This window comes from Staurois parvus, unplaced genomic scaffold, assembly GCF_062004578.1.
Source record: "Staurois parvus isolate SC_StPar_1 unplaced genomic scaffold, SC_StPar_1.0 ptg000303l, whole genome shotgun sequence".
In the NCBI taxonomy this organism is placed as follows: domain Eukaryota; kingdom Metazoa; phylum Chordata; class Amphibia; order Anura; family Ranidae; genus Staurois; species Staurois parvus.
This window is the reverse complement of record NW_028318099.1, coordinates 10,717,723-10,741,491: the sequence shown is the minus strand read 5'-3', so window position 1 is coordinate 10,741,491 and position 23,769 is coordinate 10,717,723. Positions and strand designations below refer to the sequence as shown.

The 23,769-nt window shown below is 40.6% G+C and overlaps 1 protein-coding gene across 1 annotated transcript in view; it reads right to left on the bottom strand.

Annotated features, from left to right (window-relative positions):
- Positions 1–23,769, bottom strand: part of PLPP4 (phospholipid phosphatase 4) — a 183,605-nt gene that overhangs the window by 68,661 nt on the left and 91,175 nt on the right. Inside the window, exons 3-4 of the mRNA XM_089683225.1 lie at positions 20,774–20,864; positions 17,022–17,085 (exon numbers count right to left, since the gene is read on the bottom strand). Coding sequence (XP_089539351.1) covers positions 17,022–17,085; positions 20,774–20,864 — 155 coding nt within the window. The remainder of the gene's footprint in view (positions 1–17,021; positions 17,086–20,773; positions 20,865–23,769) is intronic.

The window sequence follows — 23,769 nt, the reverse complement described above, 5'->3', positions numbered from 1 at the left end:
GCAGAAATACTGCTACAGGGCGTCAGGGGTGCACAAAATCACATATATATACATGATTCTGCGCTGCGATTCGCGGCCTTGGCTGTGACTCACCAGGTCCCACCTGGTGATTACTCGCCGGTACCCAATGATCGCTGAGTATTACCAATGGGGGAGAGAACTGTATGTAAACAATACAGTTCTCTCCCCTGTCAGCTCCTGCACAGTATAGCAGAGCCATACAAAGCAGTGTGCTTACAGTGGAAAGCACAGACATAGCCTCATAGTAAAACACACACAGATAACCCTTTGATCGCCTCAGATGTTAACCCCTTCCTGCCCAGTGCCATTGGTACAGTGTCAATGCTTTTATTTACACTGATCACTGTACTGGTGTCACTGGGGATGTCAGTGACACCAAGTCAATTCCCCCCAGTGTCAGAATGCCCGACACAGTCCTGCTATATGTCGCTGATCACCACCATTACTAGGAAAAAAACCCCAAAACATTTATATATACCATTTGTAAATGCTATAACTTTCATGTAAACCAATTAATTTACACGTATTGGGATTTTTCTTAGGAAAGACATTTAGCGGAATACATTTTGGCCTAAATTTATGTTGAAATTAGATTTTTTTTATTTATTTATTGGACATGTTTATAGCGCAAAAAATAAAAAACACACAGGTGATCAAATACCATCAAAAGAAAGCTCTATTTGTGGGAAAAAAAGGACGTAAATTTAATCTGGGTGCAACGTTGCATGACAGTGCAATTGTCAGTTAAAATAACGCAGTGCCGTATCGCAAAAAATAGCCTGGTCAGGAAGGGGGGTAAATCCTCTGGAGGGCAGGTGGACAGAATACATAACAGCATGAGACCCCAGTATCAGGTTGTTTTGAGCCAATTATAATCTTCTGCTTTGACTCTCTAAGTCTAGGAGGGGGATGAAGTAGTCAATGCTGGTTTGGGCTGTTGATTCTGTATCCCAACCAACACAGAGGCCCCAGATCTTTATCCGGGTCTTCCAATTCTCAGACTGTGTGTTTCAGGGAGACATGGGCTAGAATCTATGTAAAACTACTCCAAAGGTCCCCCAGGCACACACCTCCCAAAGAATAGAGCCCCCTCAAATGCCAGGGCCCATAGTCAGTAGGCAAGAGGCTAGCCTGCAGTACCTTCTAAAAGCCCTGCCCTAGTTGGGTCTGTCACAGGAAGTCTCTTTACTGTCAGAATATAATAGCTCAGGGGGAGGATTTCCTCATCCACTTTGAGTGGGTGGATGGGGGAATTGAGTTTCTTTTCATCCAATCCGCTGGTTGAAAGAAAAAAACTGCCTCATTTATGGGATGCCTTAAAGAATATCTAAATCTAACATTTCATATTCCTGATATGTGCCTGCTGTACCATGTACTTGTATGAAAAGAGTAACCTGTTCTCTTTGCATTGCTTCCTTTTTCCCTGCTGTACCTGGCAATCCCCCTGCTTTTCTATTAAGGTCTGACCACACTAGGCATGACAGCACAGCATTATTAGTTCTCTAGAACTCAGCCTGCTCTCCTCCAACAATGTTCTGGCTTGTGCTGACCCCCACCCCCCACACAGCCATTCACTGAGAAGACCAGTGTGCTGCTGTTTCTCCTTCCTCAGTTCTCTTAGCTTCTTATGCAGCTGAGAACGGAGAGTATGTAATCACTTATAAAAAAGGGAAAAGGGGTATTTCAAATATTTTTTTATATGTATACACAAATGCTTATCCTTTCATTTCTTTTTTACACTGAATGTTAAGGTGAGGGGTTACATATACTTTAATTACTGTAAACGTTCGCTTCCCAGCCGCCCAATTACCATTGTATATCAGAGAAAAATGTTCTGAAAAAAAACAGGTCAAATTTAAGCAGCAATTACATTTTTTGTGATGCTATGTGAATGAGAACACGCACCAAATATAAAGTAGGTGTTATCTCAATTTTGCCTCAAAGATGGAAATAAACTTTAAGGCAGCTGTCAATGCAAGACATTTCAGGTCATTTGGTACTGTGAAGTATGTTCCAGTCTGATCACCACCTCTGCCCTTCTTTTCTTTTTACTTTATACCAGTCACATCTGTTATGTTTCCTGATACAATCCATTTATGATCACATCTTTATTCTTCGTTCTATTTAATTCCCTTCCTATAAAAAGTTTGCCCTTTTCAAATAATCGCAGAGAAGAATAACCTGAAACACTGAAAAAAAACATTTAGTACCATGCCATAATTCTTTGTCTTACAAAGTGACAGGAATCGAGTAGACTAGGAAATGTTTTTTATGAGTTTCTAGGAAAATCAATGAAGAATAATGAACACATTATAAGGAGATGTTGGCAGATTTTCATACATACATTTATTACACACCGATAAGCACACGACTCTCACTTCCAGAAAATTATTTTATAATTATATGAGAAATTGAAGGTTAGTGCCAGATTCAGGGAAAAAAGCAGTAAAAAGTATGCGCTGGATTGGAAAGGAAATGGAGCAGGTTACAGGGGCATGTCGCTACAAACACTGCTGCAAAGTCAAGTCATATTATGTTGGTTGTCAATTAGTAGCATGCTCCAGCTATAAAATAGGTGTGATAATTAGCCCTACTGAGTTTTCAGGGGCACGCCACGAGCCAATTCACAGAGTTTAAAACAGGTTAAATAGTCAATGGCTGAAATGAGATTGCTTCTTAGATTTCTCCCAATCCACAATTTTTGTGTGTGTTTTTCTAGCAATTTTAGGCACAAGGACCAAGAGATATTATTTTCTTTTAAGTTTATGTGGGAACAAATTTTAAATGTGAAAAGCAGTTTTTGCATGCAATGTAATTGGATGAACTGGCAGAAAGCAACAGTAAGCCATTTCAGTACAGGTTACTTTCAAAACATTTTTAAGCATACTGGGCTTTTTAACCTTCCTAGCAATAATACCGAGTGTGGCTCGGGGTTAATTTACAGTACCAAAAACGGTAACCCCGAGCCACACTCTGGATTACTCTATAGTGCTTCTCCTGTGATCCCCCCATCCTTACCTTGTCCTGCAATCCTGCGATGTCCTCCAGCTGTATCCCCAGCCATGTCCTCTGGCCGAGGCCAACATCTGTCTCTCAGGTTCCGTTCCCTGCGAGCATTGGGACGTAGGGGGGCGGAACCGGTGGGAGATTCAAAAAAGTTCAAATTTGACATACACACAATACATTGTAATCTCTTAGTATTACATTACTGTATCAAACCATTTCACCTAAATTTTGTCCCTAATGCTTTGTCCTGTGCCCTGCCTGCACTTTTACCGTTCTTTCTGCCTGGAAACTTGAGAATGTCCATGGCATCCAAAAAGCGTCCCTTTAGGGCAAAAGTGGTTTTAGACCAGATAGAAAACAGCGATAGTGAATTAGAACCACTTGAAGAATTAAGCGATAGTTATTTGTGGGGAAATGCATTATCAGACACTGAAAACGATTCTGCAACTGAGCTCAGTGATGTGCGAACTTGGTGCTCTATTTCAAATTTCAGTGTTTTTGGTTTGATTACATTATTGAATTAAATTTATTATTATTATATTATTATTATTTTTCATAATTATTTATTATATTATAATTTTTGATTTCGTATTTCAAACTTTATCATACCCGGGATGTTTACTAAACTCTTGTTTGGACAGATTTAAGTGAGTTATTCCTAAGAATTACAGGCCTACAATATAAAACAACAAATTTCCATGCAAAACAATGTACCGCTTTAACATTCAAAAATATGTATTAATTAGACCACCAGGGAGGTTAAGAAAGCCCAGTAATAGCTCTAGTATGTTAGTTGCTCCTTTCTAACTGCAAAGTCATAAGAAACTGTATGAACATATAGGAGGAGAGGTGTGGGACTCATCAGCTGACTGACTACATCAGAATAGCATTAGATCAGATTGTCAGATGCTTTACAGTGTAACAGTAAAACTGTAAAAAAGAAATCTTGTTTTTTATTTAGTTTTTTAATAGATTATTGAAGAGTTAGGACCTCACTCAGGTTGTAATTGCTCTGTGTCCACACTTTTGAGATTCACACTCTTTTCTTCTAGTGACTGTTATCAGTGGGACAGAAAGGGAAATGGGAAATGAGGAATGGGGATGAGAAATCCAAAATTTTACAAATGTAACTGAAACAGGAGGTGAGGAAAAACCCTCCATTTGGGATACCTGTTCAGTTAACAACTGTCTAAAATAAGATTTTCCCTCACTCTGTAAAAAAATAAAAGTCAGCAGCTACAAAAACTGTAGCTGCTGACTTTTAAAAAACAGGCACTTACCTGTCCCATGATCCCACTTTGCCCCACCGCAGCCCATTTCACTGGCAGTCCAGTATTACAGGTGTCGGCATCTTCATTGTGGGCACCCGGCTGTAACAGCTTGCGGCTTCACAGCCAGATGCCCACTGCACATGTGCGAATAGCGCTGCACTTCCTGAATGGCCCCGTTGTCTTCTGGGACCTGTCACGTGTCCCACAAGACTACGGGGAGGGAGGGTAGGAGGACAACTTCCGCTTCCGATCGCCTAGACAATCGCAGCGGTAGTGGGAGCGGGTACCTGTCAAATGCGGGTACCCGTTCCCCCCCTGCTCTCCAAAGGTGCCAATCCTTAATGGGGAGTGGGGGACCAATCTTTAAAGAGGAACTTCCCCTTTTGGGTGGAACTCTGCTTTAAAGAGAATTCTTCTTACTTTTTGCTATGTCTCGCTTACAGCCTATTCACATACATTATGCTGCGTGTTAACGTGCGTTGTGTTATGGCATCCCATATAATTGAATAGGTTGGTTAACAGCAGATGTGCATTTATTATTTTTTCATAAAAGGTGAACTTAGCCTTTAGTCCACAGGGATGAATAGCTCGTCCAATCAGGTCTGTCTGAAAAACTGAAAGGCAGAGCAGATCGGAACAGTTGTGTGAACACTAGCACATTGAACACAGTAAAATAAACATTCCCCTGTACACTATTTGTCAAAGTTCTTATCCCAGCACTTGCAATTTGCAACTTTTAGTGCTGTTGGCTCCTGTTCTCTCAGTGTTGCTTCCCTGAATGTTCACGTCTTCTCAGTAAAGAGTTAATAGTTGACAGTGCAGTCTCCAGTTAGTCTCTTAGCTTGGAAAAGGGGGGGGGAGCAGGGGATTGCCTTACCATGCCAGGTTACGGGCTGTGTGTTTCTACTGAGATAGGGAGACAAAGCTCTAGTCCCTGCATGCAAAGGGTGGCTCCATAGGATGCTAAAAGAGAAAGGAGCTACCCTGAAACAGGAAACCTGGAGCAGTGGTTATGGCACCAGCTTAAGCTAGAACATAGGCAAGGATTAATGGATAAAGAAGCTACATATTCAGTAAGTGATTAAATCAGCTGCTGAAAGTGCTTAAAAACTGAGGGTTTAATATCACTGTAAAGCCAAATATTGTCTGAAGTCAGCCGATAGAGTAGATACCAGCCAACATTCAGCCCGTGTGTATGGGTCCTTGTTTGACAGAAACCGATCTTTCAGCCGGCTTCTGTCGAATGAGCTTGCTGGAAAACCAACAGCTGATTGGCATTTGATCAGCGCTCTCCAATGGCTGCAAATGCTGACCAGTGTGTTCTGGCTGGGGGGGGGGGGGGGCAGCCCACCTGTCAGAACTCAATAGCTCAGCAGGGAGAATGCTGCACTTAAATTGCACTGTTAGGTCCTGGGGAGCTCCTCATTAAAAACTTACCTTGTATACCAGGCTTATGATAAAAGGCAAATTTTTCTGGGTACTTTGGTGCAACTAACAAGATGTTCATATAACAAACTTTTTGAGTTCTGGTCTGCTTTAAGCTTAAGTAATACTGTGATGTTAGCAAAACAAAGATGTCTGAAAAAGTACAGAAGCCAGTGTTACATTGTCCCTCTCCACAGCTCTATATTCATAACTTGATGCATCTGGCTAGGACACAATGGTATCTTCTGTTAGTCTTCTACATGTGAATGCATCGTGTGATCTGTGCTAACAACTTCCATATACTGTATAAGAGAACCAAGAGTCACCATGCAAGACTGAAAGTCCATATATGTCTTACATGATGAACATTCTAATACATACACACACATATATGTGTGTATATATATATACAGAGCTTTACTATTTATATACAGGGCTTTTATATATATATATATATATATATATATATATATATATATTGTGGCAGTGCGGTGTCCTGCCACGGTCAAAATAAAGCTGAAAACCCTGGATTCTCAACCAGGCAGGTTGAGGGGCTCCAGAGAGTTGATTTATTGCAGAGGAAACTGGCTTTTCAGTTTCCTCATTTGTTCATTAAGTTTGTTTTGGGATCTGGAGCCTGGAGATTTCAAAGAGATCTGGGAGGGATGAAATCTCCAATCCGGGGTCTGGGTTTTGAGAACCCCCAGCACACTGATTACACAGGTGTGTGCAGGCCTTTTTATAGAGGCCTAACCATGGTACTGGGCTCCACCCCGGCAAACGGAGTCAGGAGGGCTCCACAACGGCAGGCAGGAGGTCTCTGCCTTGGAGTCAGGTGGAAGCCAGACTAGCTGTGTGCTAGTGCCATATTTTGGGAAGACTCTGCAGGAGACAGAGTTAAAACTGTGTACAAGCCAGGAGGCTGAATACTGTTAATTTGATTGATGGTGGATACCCCTGCGTGGGAAGCATTTTATTTGAACTTTCTTGTAAATAAAATTGGGCAAAAAGGCCCTTAAAAAGAAGCGAGTTGCTTTGTGCTTTGAAAAAGCTCTACCAGTTGAAGCGAGTTCCCACAATATATATATATATATAGATAGACACGCACACCGCATGAAAGGGTGGGTGTGGACAAATTGCAACAAAGGGAAGGCCTTACAGTGGCATTTTTAAATACAATAAATGCATTATGCACAGGGTTTAGAAGTACACTACATAAAGAGTGCAGGATTCAGGAGCATACTAGATACAGGAGGCAGGACTCAGGAGTGTGCTATGTACAGGGTGCAGGATTCAGGAATGTGCAGGACTCAGGAGTGTGGTATGTACAGAGTGCAGGATTCAGGAGGGTGCAGGACTCTGATGTGCGCTATGTACAGGGTGCAGGATTCAGGAGGGTGAAGGAATCAGAAGTGCACTATGTACAGGGGGCATGGTACAGGAGTTCACTATGTACACACAAACCAGGACACATGCACCACTAACCAACCAGCCCAGTTCTAGTCTTTTGTCTCTTGTTTATTTTGCAAATAAATAATTGTTCTTCATAAATTTAGGCCAAGATGTATTCTGCTACATGTCTTTAGTAAAGTAACCCATATCAGTATTTAGTATTTAGTCTGCAGTTATAGAGTTCACAAACTATGGGATATATCTGAAAATCGATCAATCCTGAAGTACTGATGGCCAATCTAATTTCTTGAAGCCCAAATATGTCAGGACAGTACAGATATCCCCCAAATTACCCCTTTTTGGAAAGCAGACAGTCCAAGCTATTTAGTAAGTGGCATAGCGAGGTATTTGAAATTGTAATTTTTTGTCATAATTTTTTAGATTATGATGCACCAGTGCAGTACAGCATCATCATATAACTGGTGTGGTGGTGATCAGGGACACTGGCTGTTGACAGTAAGAAAAAAAAAATGTTTTTCAATTTAAAACAAATTTGATTTTTTTTGTCTGACACACTGTACCTAGAGTAATATACTGTTACTATAGTAACATTGCACTTCTCTGGGGAAGTGATCAGTATTTTTTTTTTTTACACATTATGATTGCTTATAGCAAAGAACTTCATTGCTATAAGCAAGGATTTAAAGTGCTCCTAATCCCAGGATCCTGCATTCACTCTATCTGGTCTCCCACAGTACACACAACATGGAAGTGCAATTATTGTAGTAAATATAAACTGCTAAATACCTTTTATCATCAGCAGTTAGAGCAGTCTTGTGACTTCAGCAGAGCACTGGTTAAAGCTTGTAGGAGGAGTTTTCTCTAGGAGGATGGAAATCCCCTGACCTCTGTCTAGACAGTGCTGATTGGCCCTGTGCTGATCACATGCACTCTCCCAAGAAAAAAAAAACTCTCTAGCAATACACACTAAACTGAAGATGTGCAGAAGGGCACGTTTTAGTCTGTTTTATCAGCGTGGGCATTTGAACAAGAGAAGGGGCAGAGAAGAAAAGATCAAACAGCCTTTTTACACAATGCAGAGGGTTAACTCCTTAGGTTCCACAGTGAGTATAACAAGCATGCTCTACTGCATATACAGACTGATTTTACTGTTGTGGGTTTAGTAACACGTTACCTGAATGAAATCGATTTATTCAGGTTTTTTTTGTTGTTGTGATTGGCCACAGCTAATCACATGACACAGATGGGCTGTGATTGGCTCAGTCTGTACTATGTGATTACTGTCACCAGTCATAGCTAGTGGCACAATTGTATACAATGGATGGCATAAAAGGAAACCATCCATTGTTTACAAATGACATGTGACCTGCTGTGATTGGTCACAGCGGTCACATGGTAATGGCAACAGGCTGGTACACAGATATGTCATCGGCTGTGTCTGAGAGATGCGGGAGGATGTCATATGATGCCCATCAGGATTGATGAAAGTCACGCTTGGCAGTCATTTTGCTACTGACCAGGCAGGAACTGGTTAAGATTTATTAACTTATATAACTATATATATATTTATTTTTTTTTCAGTCTTTTGGCTGAAAATATGTCCCTACTCTACTGACTTCAACAGCAATGTTGAATTTTGTAGACATGTGTTTATTTTATATTTAAAATGTTTCAATGTCAGCTAGTGCTGTTGTTTCCTGTGAAAAATAATGGTGCATTTATGTACTGAAAACATTCTGAAAATTGCTATAGAATCAAAATGTCATAATAGTAATAAACTATTTGTACTTTTGAATAACAGGTTCATTTCCCAGGCTTCCATATATAAGAAAACTGAATCCTCTGACAGAGTAATCTTAGAAATTGATATACAAACCTCCCTGAACTGTAGAGAGTTTATGAACAGATTGGTACTGATCTTCAGTGTCTGAAAGCTTTTTGTGCAGACCCCCAGGTCCCTCCTGATATGTCAAAATCTGGGGTGTGTGTAGGCTGCTCTGGTTTATCATGGATAGGATTTTGTTCATTACCAGCATAGTTGAGCCAAACTGAAGAAACTGGAGAACCTTGCCTAGTGCTGGCAGAGATCTGACAAGAACTGATAAGAAACTTCCTACTCCTAGGACCAAACCCCTGGACCAATCCCTACCAATCAGAGCTTACCCCAAAGGAGCCACTGAATTAATTGGGTTTTTGTCCTGCTCCAGAAATAACCACCACAGAACAGGCCAAGACTCACTGACACACCTTGTGGGTTTCAATGGGTTTTATATGTAAAGCCCTATGGAAGGAGATCGGTTAAAACAACAATGGCAGTATGATACCACGTGATAATGCAATAAAACCATAAATATTAAACCCTGATGATTTTGCCACTTTAGACTTCTCCAATCTACCCATCACATTAAGATCATGAATAAGGGGGAGATCTTTGAGCCCCCAAAACATATTGTCTGTACTGTGTTGTATTCAGGTGAGCAAATAATATTAAAAAGAGTTTGGACCCCCAGACCTTTTCTTTGGAACTCTCATTGGAGCATCTACAGTTATTGGGGTTTAGTTGGTGGCTGCCCTCCTATGAGGGGGCCATAGCTGAACAACAAAAAAGCACTAAAACCCAATTGTGTTTTAATAAGAAGCACTCACCCTAAGGTGCAACTGTGTTTAAATGCATATCAATGGACTGGTAATTAAACACCAATCGTGTACATTTCCTGAAGTTAGACTTTAAAAATGAAAAGCTTAATTTATCTATCATTCAAAGTATTACAAAGAAAAACACTGCTACAATACCAAGCAAAATATGTGGAACCAGGGTGATCAGAATGCAAGCCAAAGTTTGTGACTGTCCTACCGAATTTGGAACAACTGAGAATGATGATAAACTGATTACATGATAACAAAATAGTAATCTTTGTGACTTTTTTCTAAGCCCTGATGAAGGGGAATTTTTTTCCCTGAGACGCATTGGATGTTTTTTATTTTCCTATTGCCATATCATTGTAAACACAAAATAATTATGGACTTTTGAGACAACCATCTGGTGCACTCTTTGTCAATTTCATTTGATAGTCTCAATCTGGGAGCCTATCAAACCTTGAGGAGCCCTCAGCTTTATGGTAGAGCTGCCTAGGTTAAGTCATCAAGCCCAACCAATACCTGCTGATTGAAGGATTAAGGATCCAAAACTCTACAAACCTCAGGTCTGCAGTGACCATCCCATACAGCTATCATGCAGTGTGCTTACTGTTTGGGTGGCAACCCATAGCCACACCGCCAGTTGCACTTGTGTGGGTTTTTTTTTTATTTATTTTTTTAAACAAGGGACTGCAAAGCCGTATATGTACAATAGGTCTGCATAACCCAAAATAGACACCTTTTTTTTAGTCCTAAACACCCAACAGACCATAAAGTTTGGAAGCACCAGTGGCATGCACTTGCAAGGTGGAAGCATTTTATAATTACCCAGCAATGAGAACAGATGCACTCCAGTCATACATAACTATATCTCTTTCAGACGTAAAAAAATATGGAGCACCAGAAAGTTTTAGCCTTCCAGAGTTAACTATCTGGATATAGCCGGCACAAAAGAAAACACAAAAGTTTGAATAAAGATGGTAAAAGGCAAGGTGTGCATCCATCAATATATGGCACATTCCTTCTTCAAGTGAATCTGTGCTTTTCTATTTTGCTTTTTTTCTTGCCTGCAGTACTTTTTCCAGCATAATGCAGTCACAGCATGTTGGCAGATGGAACTTTATTAAATGCCACTGAGTGCCATTTCAATAATGTTCATTAAAAAAAGTGAACAGTGTGATGTGTCATAAATGGTACATCAGCACTGCCTGCTGCACTGCAATGCAAAGCAGCCGCTGCATTCTAATGCAGAAGCTCTTGTGAATGGACTCTCAGTCTGGAGATGGGCCCACCATACCTCTTCTTTTCCAAGATATTTTAAGTCTTCAGTGTCAATGGATTCCCAGCGCTGCTAGACCCAGAAGACTGAAAAAGACTGTGAGTGGAATATGTCATGACCCTCCTCAGTGTACCGATGCAGGGAGCAGCGCTGATGTGTGATTCTCATGTTAATAGACCCGACATAAGCAGCATTCATCTGATTATATTGAGTGATATCTTTTCACTTCAGTTCCCAGGTCTGCATATCAAGAGGCAGAAAGAAGCCAGCAAACTAAGCACACTGTACTTCACATAAAATTAAAATACATATTTATACCATATTATGTATCCAGTATGTCACCTTAGATTCAACAGTTATTGGATTTGTTTTTTTCTCTTGTTCATTTTGATGCAATACATGTTTTATGAAATTTTAAGTCCTTATGAAGGAGATAAAACACCACTGTGCTGAGCTTGGCAAACAATATCATTCTAAGCTGTCCTAGAAAATGATAATTGGAATCTTATTCTTGGTTGCTATGGCCATGCATTTTCTTTCACTCCATTTTTATATAAATCAGCAGCTTAGAGGTCAGTAGGTTATATGTTATAAGTGACTGCACAATTAATGGCAAGTTACCACGGAAACTTTACAATTTAAGGTTTATACAAGGATTCAGAAACTACTTTAGCTGTCAGTTTGTAAGATGTCCCCAGCCCTTCAAGATATCGTTGCATTGGGTTGCCAGAACACTTTTAGAAGAACTTTTTGTTTCAGGAGAAAGAAGTAAGTGCAGTTAGCCACTAGGCCAAAGCACTATCAAGAAATGATCCCTCCCATTAGATGGTAAGCTATTATGAGCAGGACTTCATATCTAGTATAGATGAGGATAGTGCAAAAATAGCTCTAGGTTTATAAGGTTATCTTATTGTTATTGCCTTTGTTATCTTATAGTATGCTGCTGTAACAAGTCCAAATACAACCGTATTCCAGTAAATGTCAGGGGGGCAAATCAAAACAAATTCCCACTTTGTTTCCAATCAAGCCCTGATGAAGGGGGCGTTTTTGTAATGCTATGGCTACTTCTTGGATTGTTGACCTGACTTTTATTGGCATAAAGTTGTATCTGGACCTCTTAGCAGTGGTGTGGCACTTCAGTTTCCATTTTTATATCTAGTATATCAGTTAACATGACTGTATTGATGGTTTGCACAGATTACAAGCCCCTTACCTTTTAAATGATAAATCTATTTTATGTGCATACTTTTTAAAGTGGCCCTGTTGGCTGCTTATAAAAAATTTAAATGCCTGTTTCGTGAAATATTAAAGTTGTCATGCTCACCGCTATGGCAGCCCATGTTACCTACCTTCTATTCTTTCTGCCGCTGGAGCCTCCATCAGACCTTTCAGCATTTGCATGCCTGTGTCCCCCACCACATGCGTGGGTTCCATCCTCCAACCACTGCATCACTACAGGACACAGCAGTAATATTGGGGTTGAAGTATGCAATACTGAAGAGACACGGAACACTCTTTATGGGGTTGATTTACTAGAGGCAATTAAGCTGTTCACTCTGCCAGGGAATATCCTCAGAGCTTAGTGAATGAGAAGAAGCTCTGTTGACTTCCATCATCAAATCATGCGCAAGCAAAAATATATATTTTTTAAATTTTACTTGCATGTGATTTGTTATTCTATGCGATGTGAATTTTCACTGCATTCACCGAGCTAAGTGAAAATTTACTTGCAAGGTAACATCTATTTATCTTTAGTAAATTAACTTCAATGTACCACTGTGTGGTTTCCAAAATAACAAGTACAGTGGGGCAAAAAAGTATTTAGTCAGCCACCAATTGTGCAAGTTCTCCCACTTAAAAAGATGAGAGAGGCCTGTAATTGGCATCATAGGTAGACCTCAACTATGAGAGACAAAATGAGAAAAAAAATCCAGACAATCACATTGGCTGATTTGGAAAGAATTTATTTGCAAATTATGGTGGAAAATAAGTATTTGGTCAATATCAAAAGTTAATCTCAATACTTTGTTATATATCCTTTGTTGGCAATGACAGAGGTCAAACATTTCCTGTAAGTCTTCACAAGGTTGGCACACACAGTTGCTGGTATGTTGACCCATTCCTCCATGCAGATCTCCTCTAGAGCAGTGATGTTTTGGTGCTGTCGCTGGGCAACATGGACTTTCAACTCCCTCCAAAGGTTTTCTATGGGGTTGAGATCTGGAGACTGGAGGCTAGGCCACTCCAGTACCTTGAAATGCTTCTTACGAAGCCACTCCTTCGTTGCCCGGGCGGTATGTTTGGGATCATTGTCATGTTGGAAGACCCAGCCACGTTTCATCTTCAATGCCCTTGCTGATGGAAGGAGGTTTGCACTCAAAATCTCACGATACATGGCCCCATTCTTTCTGTCCTGTACATGGATCAGTCTTCCTGGTCCCTTTGCGGAGAAACAGCCCCAAAGCATGATGTTGCCACCCCCATGCTTCACAGTAGGTATGGTGTTCTTTGGATGCAACTCAGCATTCTCTCTCCTCCAAACATGACGAGTTGTGTTTCTACCAAACCGTTCTATTTTGGTTTCATCTGACCATATGACATTCTCCCAGTCCTCTTCTGGATCATCCAAATGCTCTCTAGCAAACTTCAGACGGGCCCGGACATGTACTGGCTTAAGCAGGGGGACACGTCTGGCACTGCAGGATCTGAGTCCCTGGCGGCGTAGTGTGTTACTGATGGTAGCCTTTGTTACGTTGGTCCCAGCTTTCTGCAGGTCATTCACTAGGTCCCCCCCGTGTGGTCCTGGGATTTTTGCTCATCGTTCTTGTGATCATTTTGACCCGACGGGGTGAGATATTGCGTGGAGCCCCAGATCGAGGGAGATTATCAGTGGTCTTGTATGTCTTCCATTTTCTAATTATTGCTCCCACAGTTGATTTGTTCACACCAAGCTGCTTGCCTATTGCAGATTCAGTCTTCCCAGCCTGGTGTAGGTCTACAGTTTTGTTTCTGGTGTCCTTCGACAGCTCTTTGGTCTTCACCATAGTGGAGTTTGGAGTGTGACTGTTTGAGGTTGTGGAGAGGTGTCTTTTATACTGATAACAAGTTCAAACAGGTGCCATTGATACAGGTAATGAGTGCAGGACAGAGGAGCCTCTTAAAGAAGAAGGTACAGGTCTGTGAGAGCCAGAAATCTTGCTTGTTTGTAGGTGACCAAATACTTATTTTCCACCATAATTTGCAAATAAATTCTTTCCAAATCAGCCAATGTGATTATCTGGATTTTGTTTCTCATTTTGTCTCATAGTTGAGGTCTAACTATGATGCCAATTACAGGCCTCTCTCACCTATTTAAGTGGGAGAACTTGCACAATTGGTGGCTGACTAAATACTTTTTTGCCCCACTGTATGTAGATAAGAGGATATGCACTCCCAAGATTCATGAAAACAAGTGTACTTGCAATAAAGAAGGGGTGTTTCATCCAATTCATTTATATACATTGTATGTTAATTAAAAGAGAAGTAGGGCTTTTTTCCCCCATTTATACTTACCTAGGTGGATGCAGCATTGATCCTATGCTACCTCTGTCCCCCGCCGGCTGTAAGGGTGAGAACTCTGCTCATCCCCCCAGCGCTCACTAGAGTGCTGGGCTGTGGAGGGGGAGGAAGCGGCTGGCTCATGTTCTCAGTGCTCCGCTGAGAAGCTGCACCAGGTGCTGCCCCGGACTCTGGGGTGGATCCTGACTTTGAAGTTGGGATCTTTACCCAGCCTGGACAGCTGAATGATGGCAGCCATCAGTCCATTGTCAGCTGAAAATGGGTCATAGAAGTGCAGAACAATTGGTGGCACAGTGGCTAAATGGTTAGCACTTCTGCCTGGCAGTACTAGGGTTGCGGGTTCAAATCCCAGCCATGGCTCCACCTGCCTGGAGTTTGCATGTTCTCCCTGTGCCTGTGCGGGTTTCCTCCGGGTACTCTGTTTTCCTCCCACACTCCAAAGACATGCTGGTAGGTTCATTGGATCCTGTCTAAATTGTCCCTAGTATGTATGAATGTAAGTTTAGGGACCTTAGATTGTACACCCCCTGAGGGTTAGGGACTGATGTGAATGTACAATATATATATGTAAATTGACGGCGCTATATAAGTACCTGAAATAAATAAACAAGCTGCACTCCTGTGATCCACAGAAGTACAGTCAAAAAAGCTTTGGCTGTACTTCTCCTTTAAGAGAACTATAAAGGAGATTAGAGACATGAGATAGTAAAACTGACAAAAAATAGAAGAGAGAGAACGGCGGAAAGAACGACCATAAAAGTTTTTATATTGCATTATGCAGGTGGAAATCTGATGGTGAAAACCAATTGTCATATTGTGCGTCAGGAAGGATTTTTTTCCTCTCTTTGAGACATAATTGGTCAGATATTCTCTGGTGGTTTTCTTTTGTCAGGATCTACAGCGCAGTGATGTCTTACTAAACAGCAGGAGCCATAATGACTGCACCTGCACACTTGTCTGAATTTAAAATGAAATGTTCATGATTTTCTTTTTTTCTGTACAAAAACCTTCTGTATTTTACATGCAGAAACAAACACAGAGCAGATAAAAGACAAGATGGAACATACTTTTCAACATGTTGAGATGGGGAAGGAACAGTATTGGGACAAGGAGCTCTAGCACTAAGGTGTTCTTAAAGGTACTCCTGTGCGAGGACAGTGTTAGCCCGCACAAAGATACACAGGTGTTCACTTAAATTGTGAAATAAGAAAACCATTTGCTACAATACTTAGTTTCAATCCAGCGCTTTTACTTCAAAGTATATTTTTTACCACTGTCCTTAGTCTGATGCCAATGTCATTACACCCACTTTCTCTGAGCTCATATCTTTTTGAACCCGCCCCAGCCTGTGACTGGACAGTGCAAAGAGAGGTAGCGAGCAGCTCATCTCTGTTACTCTGCTGAACTGATTGGCTGCTTGTACTGATTCTACTTCCTATTTTTGCATCTTACAGAAGCTGTTACCAATCCCAGGTATTTATATGACCTGCATTTATTGAATACATTTAAAGCTGCTTTTGAGTAATTTCTTTAAACATTATACAAAGCTATTAAAAAACGAATTATACAAAAATTATACAAAAACTGTAGCTGCTGACTTTTAATAAACATACACTTACCTGTCCAAGGATCCAGTGCTGTCCCCACTAGAGTCAGTTTATTCTCTGGCCTTTGGTCCCCAACACCAGCATGTTAACTGTGGGCAGCTGGCTATGACTTGTGGCTTCACAGCTGCCTTGCCGCTGCACATGTGTGAGCAGTGCTGCCCTTTGTGAATGGTCCCACAGCCTTCTGTGACCTGTGATGTGCCCAAGGAGGTTGTGGGCAGGGAGGGGCAGGGAAAACTAAGTATCCCCAAAATACAATCCAAATATATCAGTGGAGGGGGGGGGGTGGTACTACCCCTTTTGGGTAAAGTTCTGCTCTACTAATGTATTAAGGATTACAAAGCTGCATTATGTGTCTCTTTTACAGTATATCTGCCTTGAGTTCAAGCATGACTCCAGCAATGTTGGCTATTGTAGGAAAGGTTAGAAAGGGTCAGATTTCTATCGCTCTATAAGTCCCTATTGAAGAAATTTCTCTTTATTTCCTTTTCCTATGGTACCCTGTACTAAAGGAGTTTATTAGGGTGTCTCTAGTCTAGGATGTGAAGGAAAATTGATGTAATGGGTATGCAGACAGCAATAAAAAAATAAAAAAAAATAAAAATATGTTGTAACCCTTTCCCACTGGTTCCAGAATTAAAGTAGTGCTTGGAATTGGGCATTTAGCATCAATGTGAAAATTAGAGAAAACCTTTGAGAATGCTCTTAAATGTCAAGGTAGTCATATTACATTGTAGCTTCCTGATTGACAGGATTCTAGGTTAGTGTCTGACATATACATTGCATATAATGTAAAACCCTTACCTTCCTACTATGAGCTTGATTGTATTGGTGCACACTCCATTCAATGCCAGGGCCAGGGACACTGCTGTATAAAAGTAACACAAGGCATTAGGATTAACAGATCAAACATTTTGCAAATTTCCTAGCTGGATGAATAACATACCAAGTTTTTTTCTAACTTTACCTGTATAAAAATATACAGAAAATTGTTTATGTATTGTGGTGAATTTGACCTGGAATAAAATGTTTATAAAAGTAACCGATGCAGAGTTGACATCTCCAAGCACTTATGTCAGTCCCCAAAGTGATCCCTGTGTCTCCGTAGAGCACCTGAATACTAGGTCAAGGCTGTAAAAGGGGCTCCTGATTCTCTGCCCAAATTGAGATTAGGTACTGAACCTTGCTGGCTAAGCTCTGCCTTCTGTCATTCAACTATCAAAGAGCTGAACTAGAATAAAAGCATGTCATTATCAGGTGTGGGGTGTAACCTTGACTTGGACTGAAGTCAGCGAAATTGTCTAACTTCACTTCAGCATTGTTGTTACCTCTGAAATAGTTTAGGCCTGGTTAGGTTCAAGTAAACTGGTTATAAGGGCTATTTTTCATCCAGTATTAAACATATTATACTTACCTGGTCTGTAAGTATGTAAGCTCTGTAAGCAAGCTGGCTGCTATGGGATCACTTGTGAGGGTGTGATTCTGAGTCAGGCTGTGTGCGTCCATAGACAAACAAAGCAGTTCGGCCACACCCCCCATTTACTGCTCACAGAATTTGATTGACACCAACAGGAGCTAATGGCTCCCGCTGCTGTCTCTGTGTCCTGTGAGAGCAGGGACCGTGCTGCTGAGACAGGCACTGTGCTGGATTGAAAAGGGACTCAGGTAAGTATTTATGGTGGTGGGGGAGGGGGGCATACAAATTACTGGTACACTTTAAGACAAATGCAAGGAGCAGTGATGTAGGGAAAAATACAATAACGATCTGACAGTTAACTGAAAGCTGGTTGCCTACCTTATACGAATACAATTTAATTTTAGTTCTTTGTTCTTTTAGTTCTTTGTCACCTGATCAGTAATTAGTATTCCTCTTAGTATGGAGGCTTGGAATTAAATTGTAAATTTGTATAATGTATGCAACCAGCCAAGATTTCAGTCAACTGTCAAATAAATATTACTACATTACTACAATTTGTCCATCATCACTGTTCCTTGCAGTGGTTCTAAAGTCAAGACTTTATATATATATATATATATATATATATATATATATATTTTTTTTTTTTTTTTTTTTTTTTTCCTTAACTAGTTGCAGATTTTGGGTGTGCTACACCTTTAATATATATTTATATGTTTCTCATTTTAAAAAGAGTAAAGTTGATGAAAATATAAACACTTTGTTTCTTTTGTCAATATATAACTTTTTAATGCTTTGTACCAGAATCATAATTTAGTGTAATTTTAAAGGATAAGTTCATTTTTTTAAAATAATAGGTGCCAATGTTTTTTGCCGGGAAAACATGTGCATTTACTAAATATATATATATATTTTTTTTTAACTTGGAAAACATTGCACTAGTGATCAGCAGATTGCTGGTCCCATGCAGGACTCCTTGGCAGTTCAATGAGAACTAGAATCTGACTGCCACAAAGGTTGTCGGGACTTGTAGTTCATTCATTCACAGATCTCTCTTCTCAAAGGGAGATAGTGGGCAGCAGTTGCAGCAGTGGGAACATGTTACATGTTCCATCTTAAAAATGAGTGGAACATGTAACATGTTCCCAAAGTGAATTAAACAGGAAACATTACAATGTGCGCTTTTTATCTGCAGTAGCGCTTTTTATTTTTTAACTAACACTGTTCAAAAAAATAAAACATTTTTGTTTAGTTTTGTTATATATATTGTCTAAGGATTGCAAAAAAACAAAAAAACATTTTTACAAGACAATGAAAAAAAAAAGAAAGCCTTGTGTGTACTTGAAAAAACAATATATGTGTTACTTTGTTATCTTGTAATGACAAAGTTATCACCGAACGAATAGGTCCATAGCAGAATTGTTAAAATTGCTCCGGTACATAGGGGGTGAACAGGTGTGAGGGACGAAATGGTTAAAAATACTTTACAAACACCCCCCCCCCCTTCCCCCTGATTAATCCCAGGAGGTCCTAACAATGATGATGACTGATCTGTATGTCATGTGCATTTTAGTGATCCCAATCTTGAGAGAAAGTCACTGAAGTGCTAATTTGAGTCCTCACCAACTTGACTTGATTATACCTTCATGTTATACTGACAGTTAACATAACCCAACTTATTTTTCTTGCACGCATTGCAATGAAGAGTGGAAAGGGGAATAGAGCTCTCCTGAAGTAAAATGCAAATGTTTCCTTTGAGCTTTCCCAATACATCATTTTACATAATCCTACTTATATTGTATAATTGTAATTGTTAGATTTTGAAGGTTACCTGGGGTGTGCAAATTACATAAAAAAAAAAGACATATTTATTGTAGTTACCATCCTTAGATTTGGTGGCTGCATTACTTCCCTCATCAATTTACTTGGTGATCCTGCCAGTAAAACACTTCCTTCATGGGTTGGTACATAGTCGCTATATTGTATTTACGGAGCAGCACATCATCACCCTCCCCCTCATCTGCATTACATAAAGAAGAAGGGCTATGTAGTTCACAGAATATGCTCAGAAAATCAATAACATTGTATGAGATTTCAATTAAGTACGCATAAAGTTAAAAGGACACTGGATTTCTATCAGGATCAACAGGTATTTTCTGTACTTGAAGGAATGTACTTTGCTTGAAAATAAAACTAATGTAGCCATCACATCTAAGGTCTGGCAAGTTTAAGTATATTACATTTTTGTTCTTGGTTTTAAGCAATTGAGCTCTGGAAACAAAACAAAATGCTTTTTTTCCCTTTTTTTAATAATGCAGCTAAGGTTAAACTGGTAGACATCAGAAAGACCAGCTGCTGATATAAATATACAATATATTGCTCATGTGCAATGGTCCATATTTACCTAGAACAGCCTGTCTAGGTAAATATATCTACAACTCATGATACATTAGTGTGATGGTAAGTGGGATTAGATGAGATTTCCCCCCTTACAGGTAACCAAAACGATCAATGGCGTCAGTGGGAACCAGGGGAAAACTGACAACTCATGGGGCCCCCGGGCAATAGGGGATCATAGGGCCCCTGTGTCCTTGCCCAAACTCAAAAATGCCTATGAAAAAGGTACCAGGGGCATCTCATGGGGCCCCCTACTGACCCCGACCCTCAGACAGTGCCCGAGTTTCCAAATGGTCAGTCCGCCCCTAGTGGGAACTCATCTGAGAGGCAGAAACTGCTCATTGCTCAAGGAACCCCTAGCAACCTCTGGAGGAACCCTGGTTGAGAAACCCTAACCTAGAAAAAATGAAGTAAGCATTTTACATTTTAATCCTGAACATAATAAAGAAAATATATACAAAATGCAATGCATTCTTTCATAGAAAACAGTTACATACTGCAATATTATATTTTTGTTCCTGTATATACAAATTCATGTTTGCTGTTGTGACCTTGTACGAACTCCCTCTTCCTGGCTTCATTCCACTGACAAAGATCATACAGTGGGTGGAATATGTAAGCAGGCATTGTGTCACTTGATATAGTAATCATAATTTTGTAATTTACCATTTCCAAGCAAAACTTTCAGTATCAGAGCTCACTTCCATTAGCCAGTTATCAGTTATATGGCACATCTGCTTACCGAGACAGGCTTCCTTTATGTCTGTTCTGTCAGTCCGCTGGATGATTTTCACTACAAAAATCACAGCCAGGGGTGTTAGGAATGATATGGCCTATGGGAAACAAAACAGAAGCAAACTGTATAATGAGCACCCGTCTCTAGCATTGGTGGCAGCTATTTTGATGAAAACAGGACCAATGTTCAGTTTGCTATGCACCAGTGACATCACATAATGATAATGCACATATTATTTGTGCAGGAAGATCAGTAGCTTGGACAGCATAAGCACTAATATATACACCAATCAGACATAAGTTTATGACCACCCACCTAATGTTAAATAGATTCCCCTTTTGCTACAAAAAAACAGCCCTGACCCTTTTGAGCCATGGATGCCACTAAACCTCTGAATGTATGCTATGGTATCTGGCACCAAGCCATCAGCAGCAGATTCTTTAAGTCTTGTAGGTTGCAAGGTGGGGCCTCCATGGATTGGACTTGATTTTCCAGCACATCCCACAGATACTTCTTGGATTGAAGTCTGGATAATTTGGAGGTCAAGTCAACACCTCAGACTCATTGCTTTCCTAAAACCATTCATGAACCATTTTTGCTTTGTGACATATCATATCATCCTGCTGAAAAAGGCCACTGCCATCAGAGAACACCATTTCTATGATGGGGCGTACTTGGTCAGCAACAATATTTAGGTAGGTGTTACGTGGTCAAGTAACATCCACAGGAAAGGAAGGACCCATTGTTTCCCAGCAATACATTGCCCAAAGCATCATACTGCCTCCACCGGCTTGCCTTCATCCCATAATGCATCCCGATGCCATCTCTTCTTTGGGTAAGCGACCCACATGCATCTGTCCATCCACATGATGTGAAAGAAAATGAGATTTATCAGACCAGGCCACCTTCTTCTATTGCTCCGTAGTCCAGTTCTGATGCTCATGTGCACATTGCAGGTGCTTTTTGGCTGTGAACAGGGGTCAGCATAGGTACCCTGACAGGTCTGTGGCTATACAGCCTCATGCACAACAAATTATTATTCCCATTTTTCTGCTTTCAACATATCAACTTCAGGGACAACATATTTACCTACTGCCTAAAAAATTCTACAGACTCTCAGATGCCATTGTAGCAAGATAATCATTGTTATTCACATAACCTGTCAGTGCTTCATATGGTTATGGCTGATCAGTGTATTTCAAACTGGTTGCCATTTCTAATACCATGATTAACCACAGAGAGCTCTGATGTAATGCCCAATTACAACTGCTAGAATACCTAGAATTTTTGCTGTGCACCACAGCCAATATAAAATATTTATCACCTAGACAAAATTATTTTGCAACACTCATTTACTCTATATATGAATTTTTTTTTCAATAATAATGAAATTAAAGGAATTATAATAGCCAGAGAAAGATGCAGAAAATGAAAAGTTTAGTCCCCCTTTTACATTGGTGGGCAGTGTGAGAAGTACCCCCTTACACTGGTGGTCAGTAAGAAAAGGGCCCCTCAAGCTTATGGTCATTGGGAGCCAGGTTCCCTTACACTGCTAGTCAGCAGGGCTTTCTTACACTGGTGGTTACTGGGAGAAGGGCCTCCTTACACTGGTGATCAGTGGGAGAAGTGTGCCCTTACACTGGTAGTCAGTGGCAAAAGAGCCCCTCAGGCTTATGGTCATTGGGTCATTGGGAGACAGGTCCTCTTATAATGGTGGTTATTGGTGGAAGGGCTCCCATACACTAGTGATCAGTTGGAGAAGAGCTCCCTTACATGTCAGTTGGAAACCGGTTCCCTAACACTGATGGTCAGTAGAAGGACTCCTTTACACTGGTGTTCAGTGGGATAATGGCCCACTTACAATGGTGGTCGGTGGAAGAAGGGCTCCCCTACAATGGTGGCCAGTGGGATAAGGGCCCACTTACAATGGTGGTTGGTGGAAGATGGGCTCCCTTACAATGGTGGTCAGTGGAGAAAAGCTCCTGTACACTTGTGTTTAATGCAGAAGGGCTCTCTTACAATGGTGGCCAGTGGAGAAAAGCTCCCTTAAACTTTTAATCAATGCAGAAGGGCTCTCTTACAATGGTGGTCAGTTGGAGAGGGGCTCTTTTACATGTCAGTTGGAGAAATAATACTAATAAAATAATACTGTTGGTTGGTGGGATAAGAGCTCCCCTACAATGGTGGTTAGTGGAAGAAGGGTTTCCTTACACTAGCGGTCCTTGGAATAAGGGCCCACTTACAATGGTAGTAAGTGGCAGAAAGACTCCTTTACACTGAGGGTCAATGCAAAATGGCTCCCATACACTGGGTTTGAGTGCCAAAACACCACAAATTAGAAGCTACTAATGTAGCATTACCCCCTTAGGAATTGCTGTTGAATTTGGGTCCCCCTGTAGTCCTGCACAGCCAGTCATTCAGCATTTTCAAAACAAGTTTGCATTTGGAGACAGAAATCAGTCCTTGAGCGTTGGTTTTGTTATTTTTTTTTTTTTTTTTTAAACAGTTGAAGTAGGTTTTGTTATTTTATTGAGCGGATTAGAACTTGGATAAGGAAAGGAGGTATAGGATGCCCAAGGGAACCGAAATCTGATGACAACTTCCTGAACTATTTACAAGCTCCTCCTTCTCTGATGCAGTCTGTTTGAGTGATATGTATAAGTAGATAATAGAGCGCTGGGAACGTAGGAATAAAGCAGCTAGCATAAAAGGTAACCTTGGGACCCAAATGAGAACATGTAAATAAGATATGCAGCGCTAATAAAGTTAGTAGGAACAAGCGGAAAATCAGAACATGAATAGCATAATAACATATGTGAAAGAACTCAGTCCATATCGCATGGTGAGATAAAGTGATAAGTGCAATTGTCCAAATAATCCATGTTCAGAGATAATCGTGACTCTTGTGATCTCGTGATTGTACAAATAATGCACTAACCAGATAGCGCAAGAGATGCGCATGGAGCAATTAAGACCCGCTCCTGGTGCTCTGGACTTGTGAT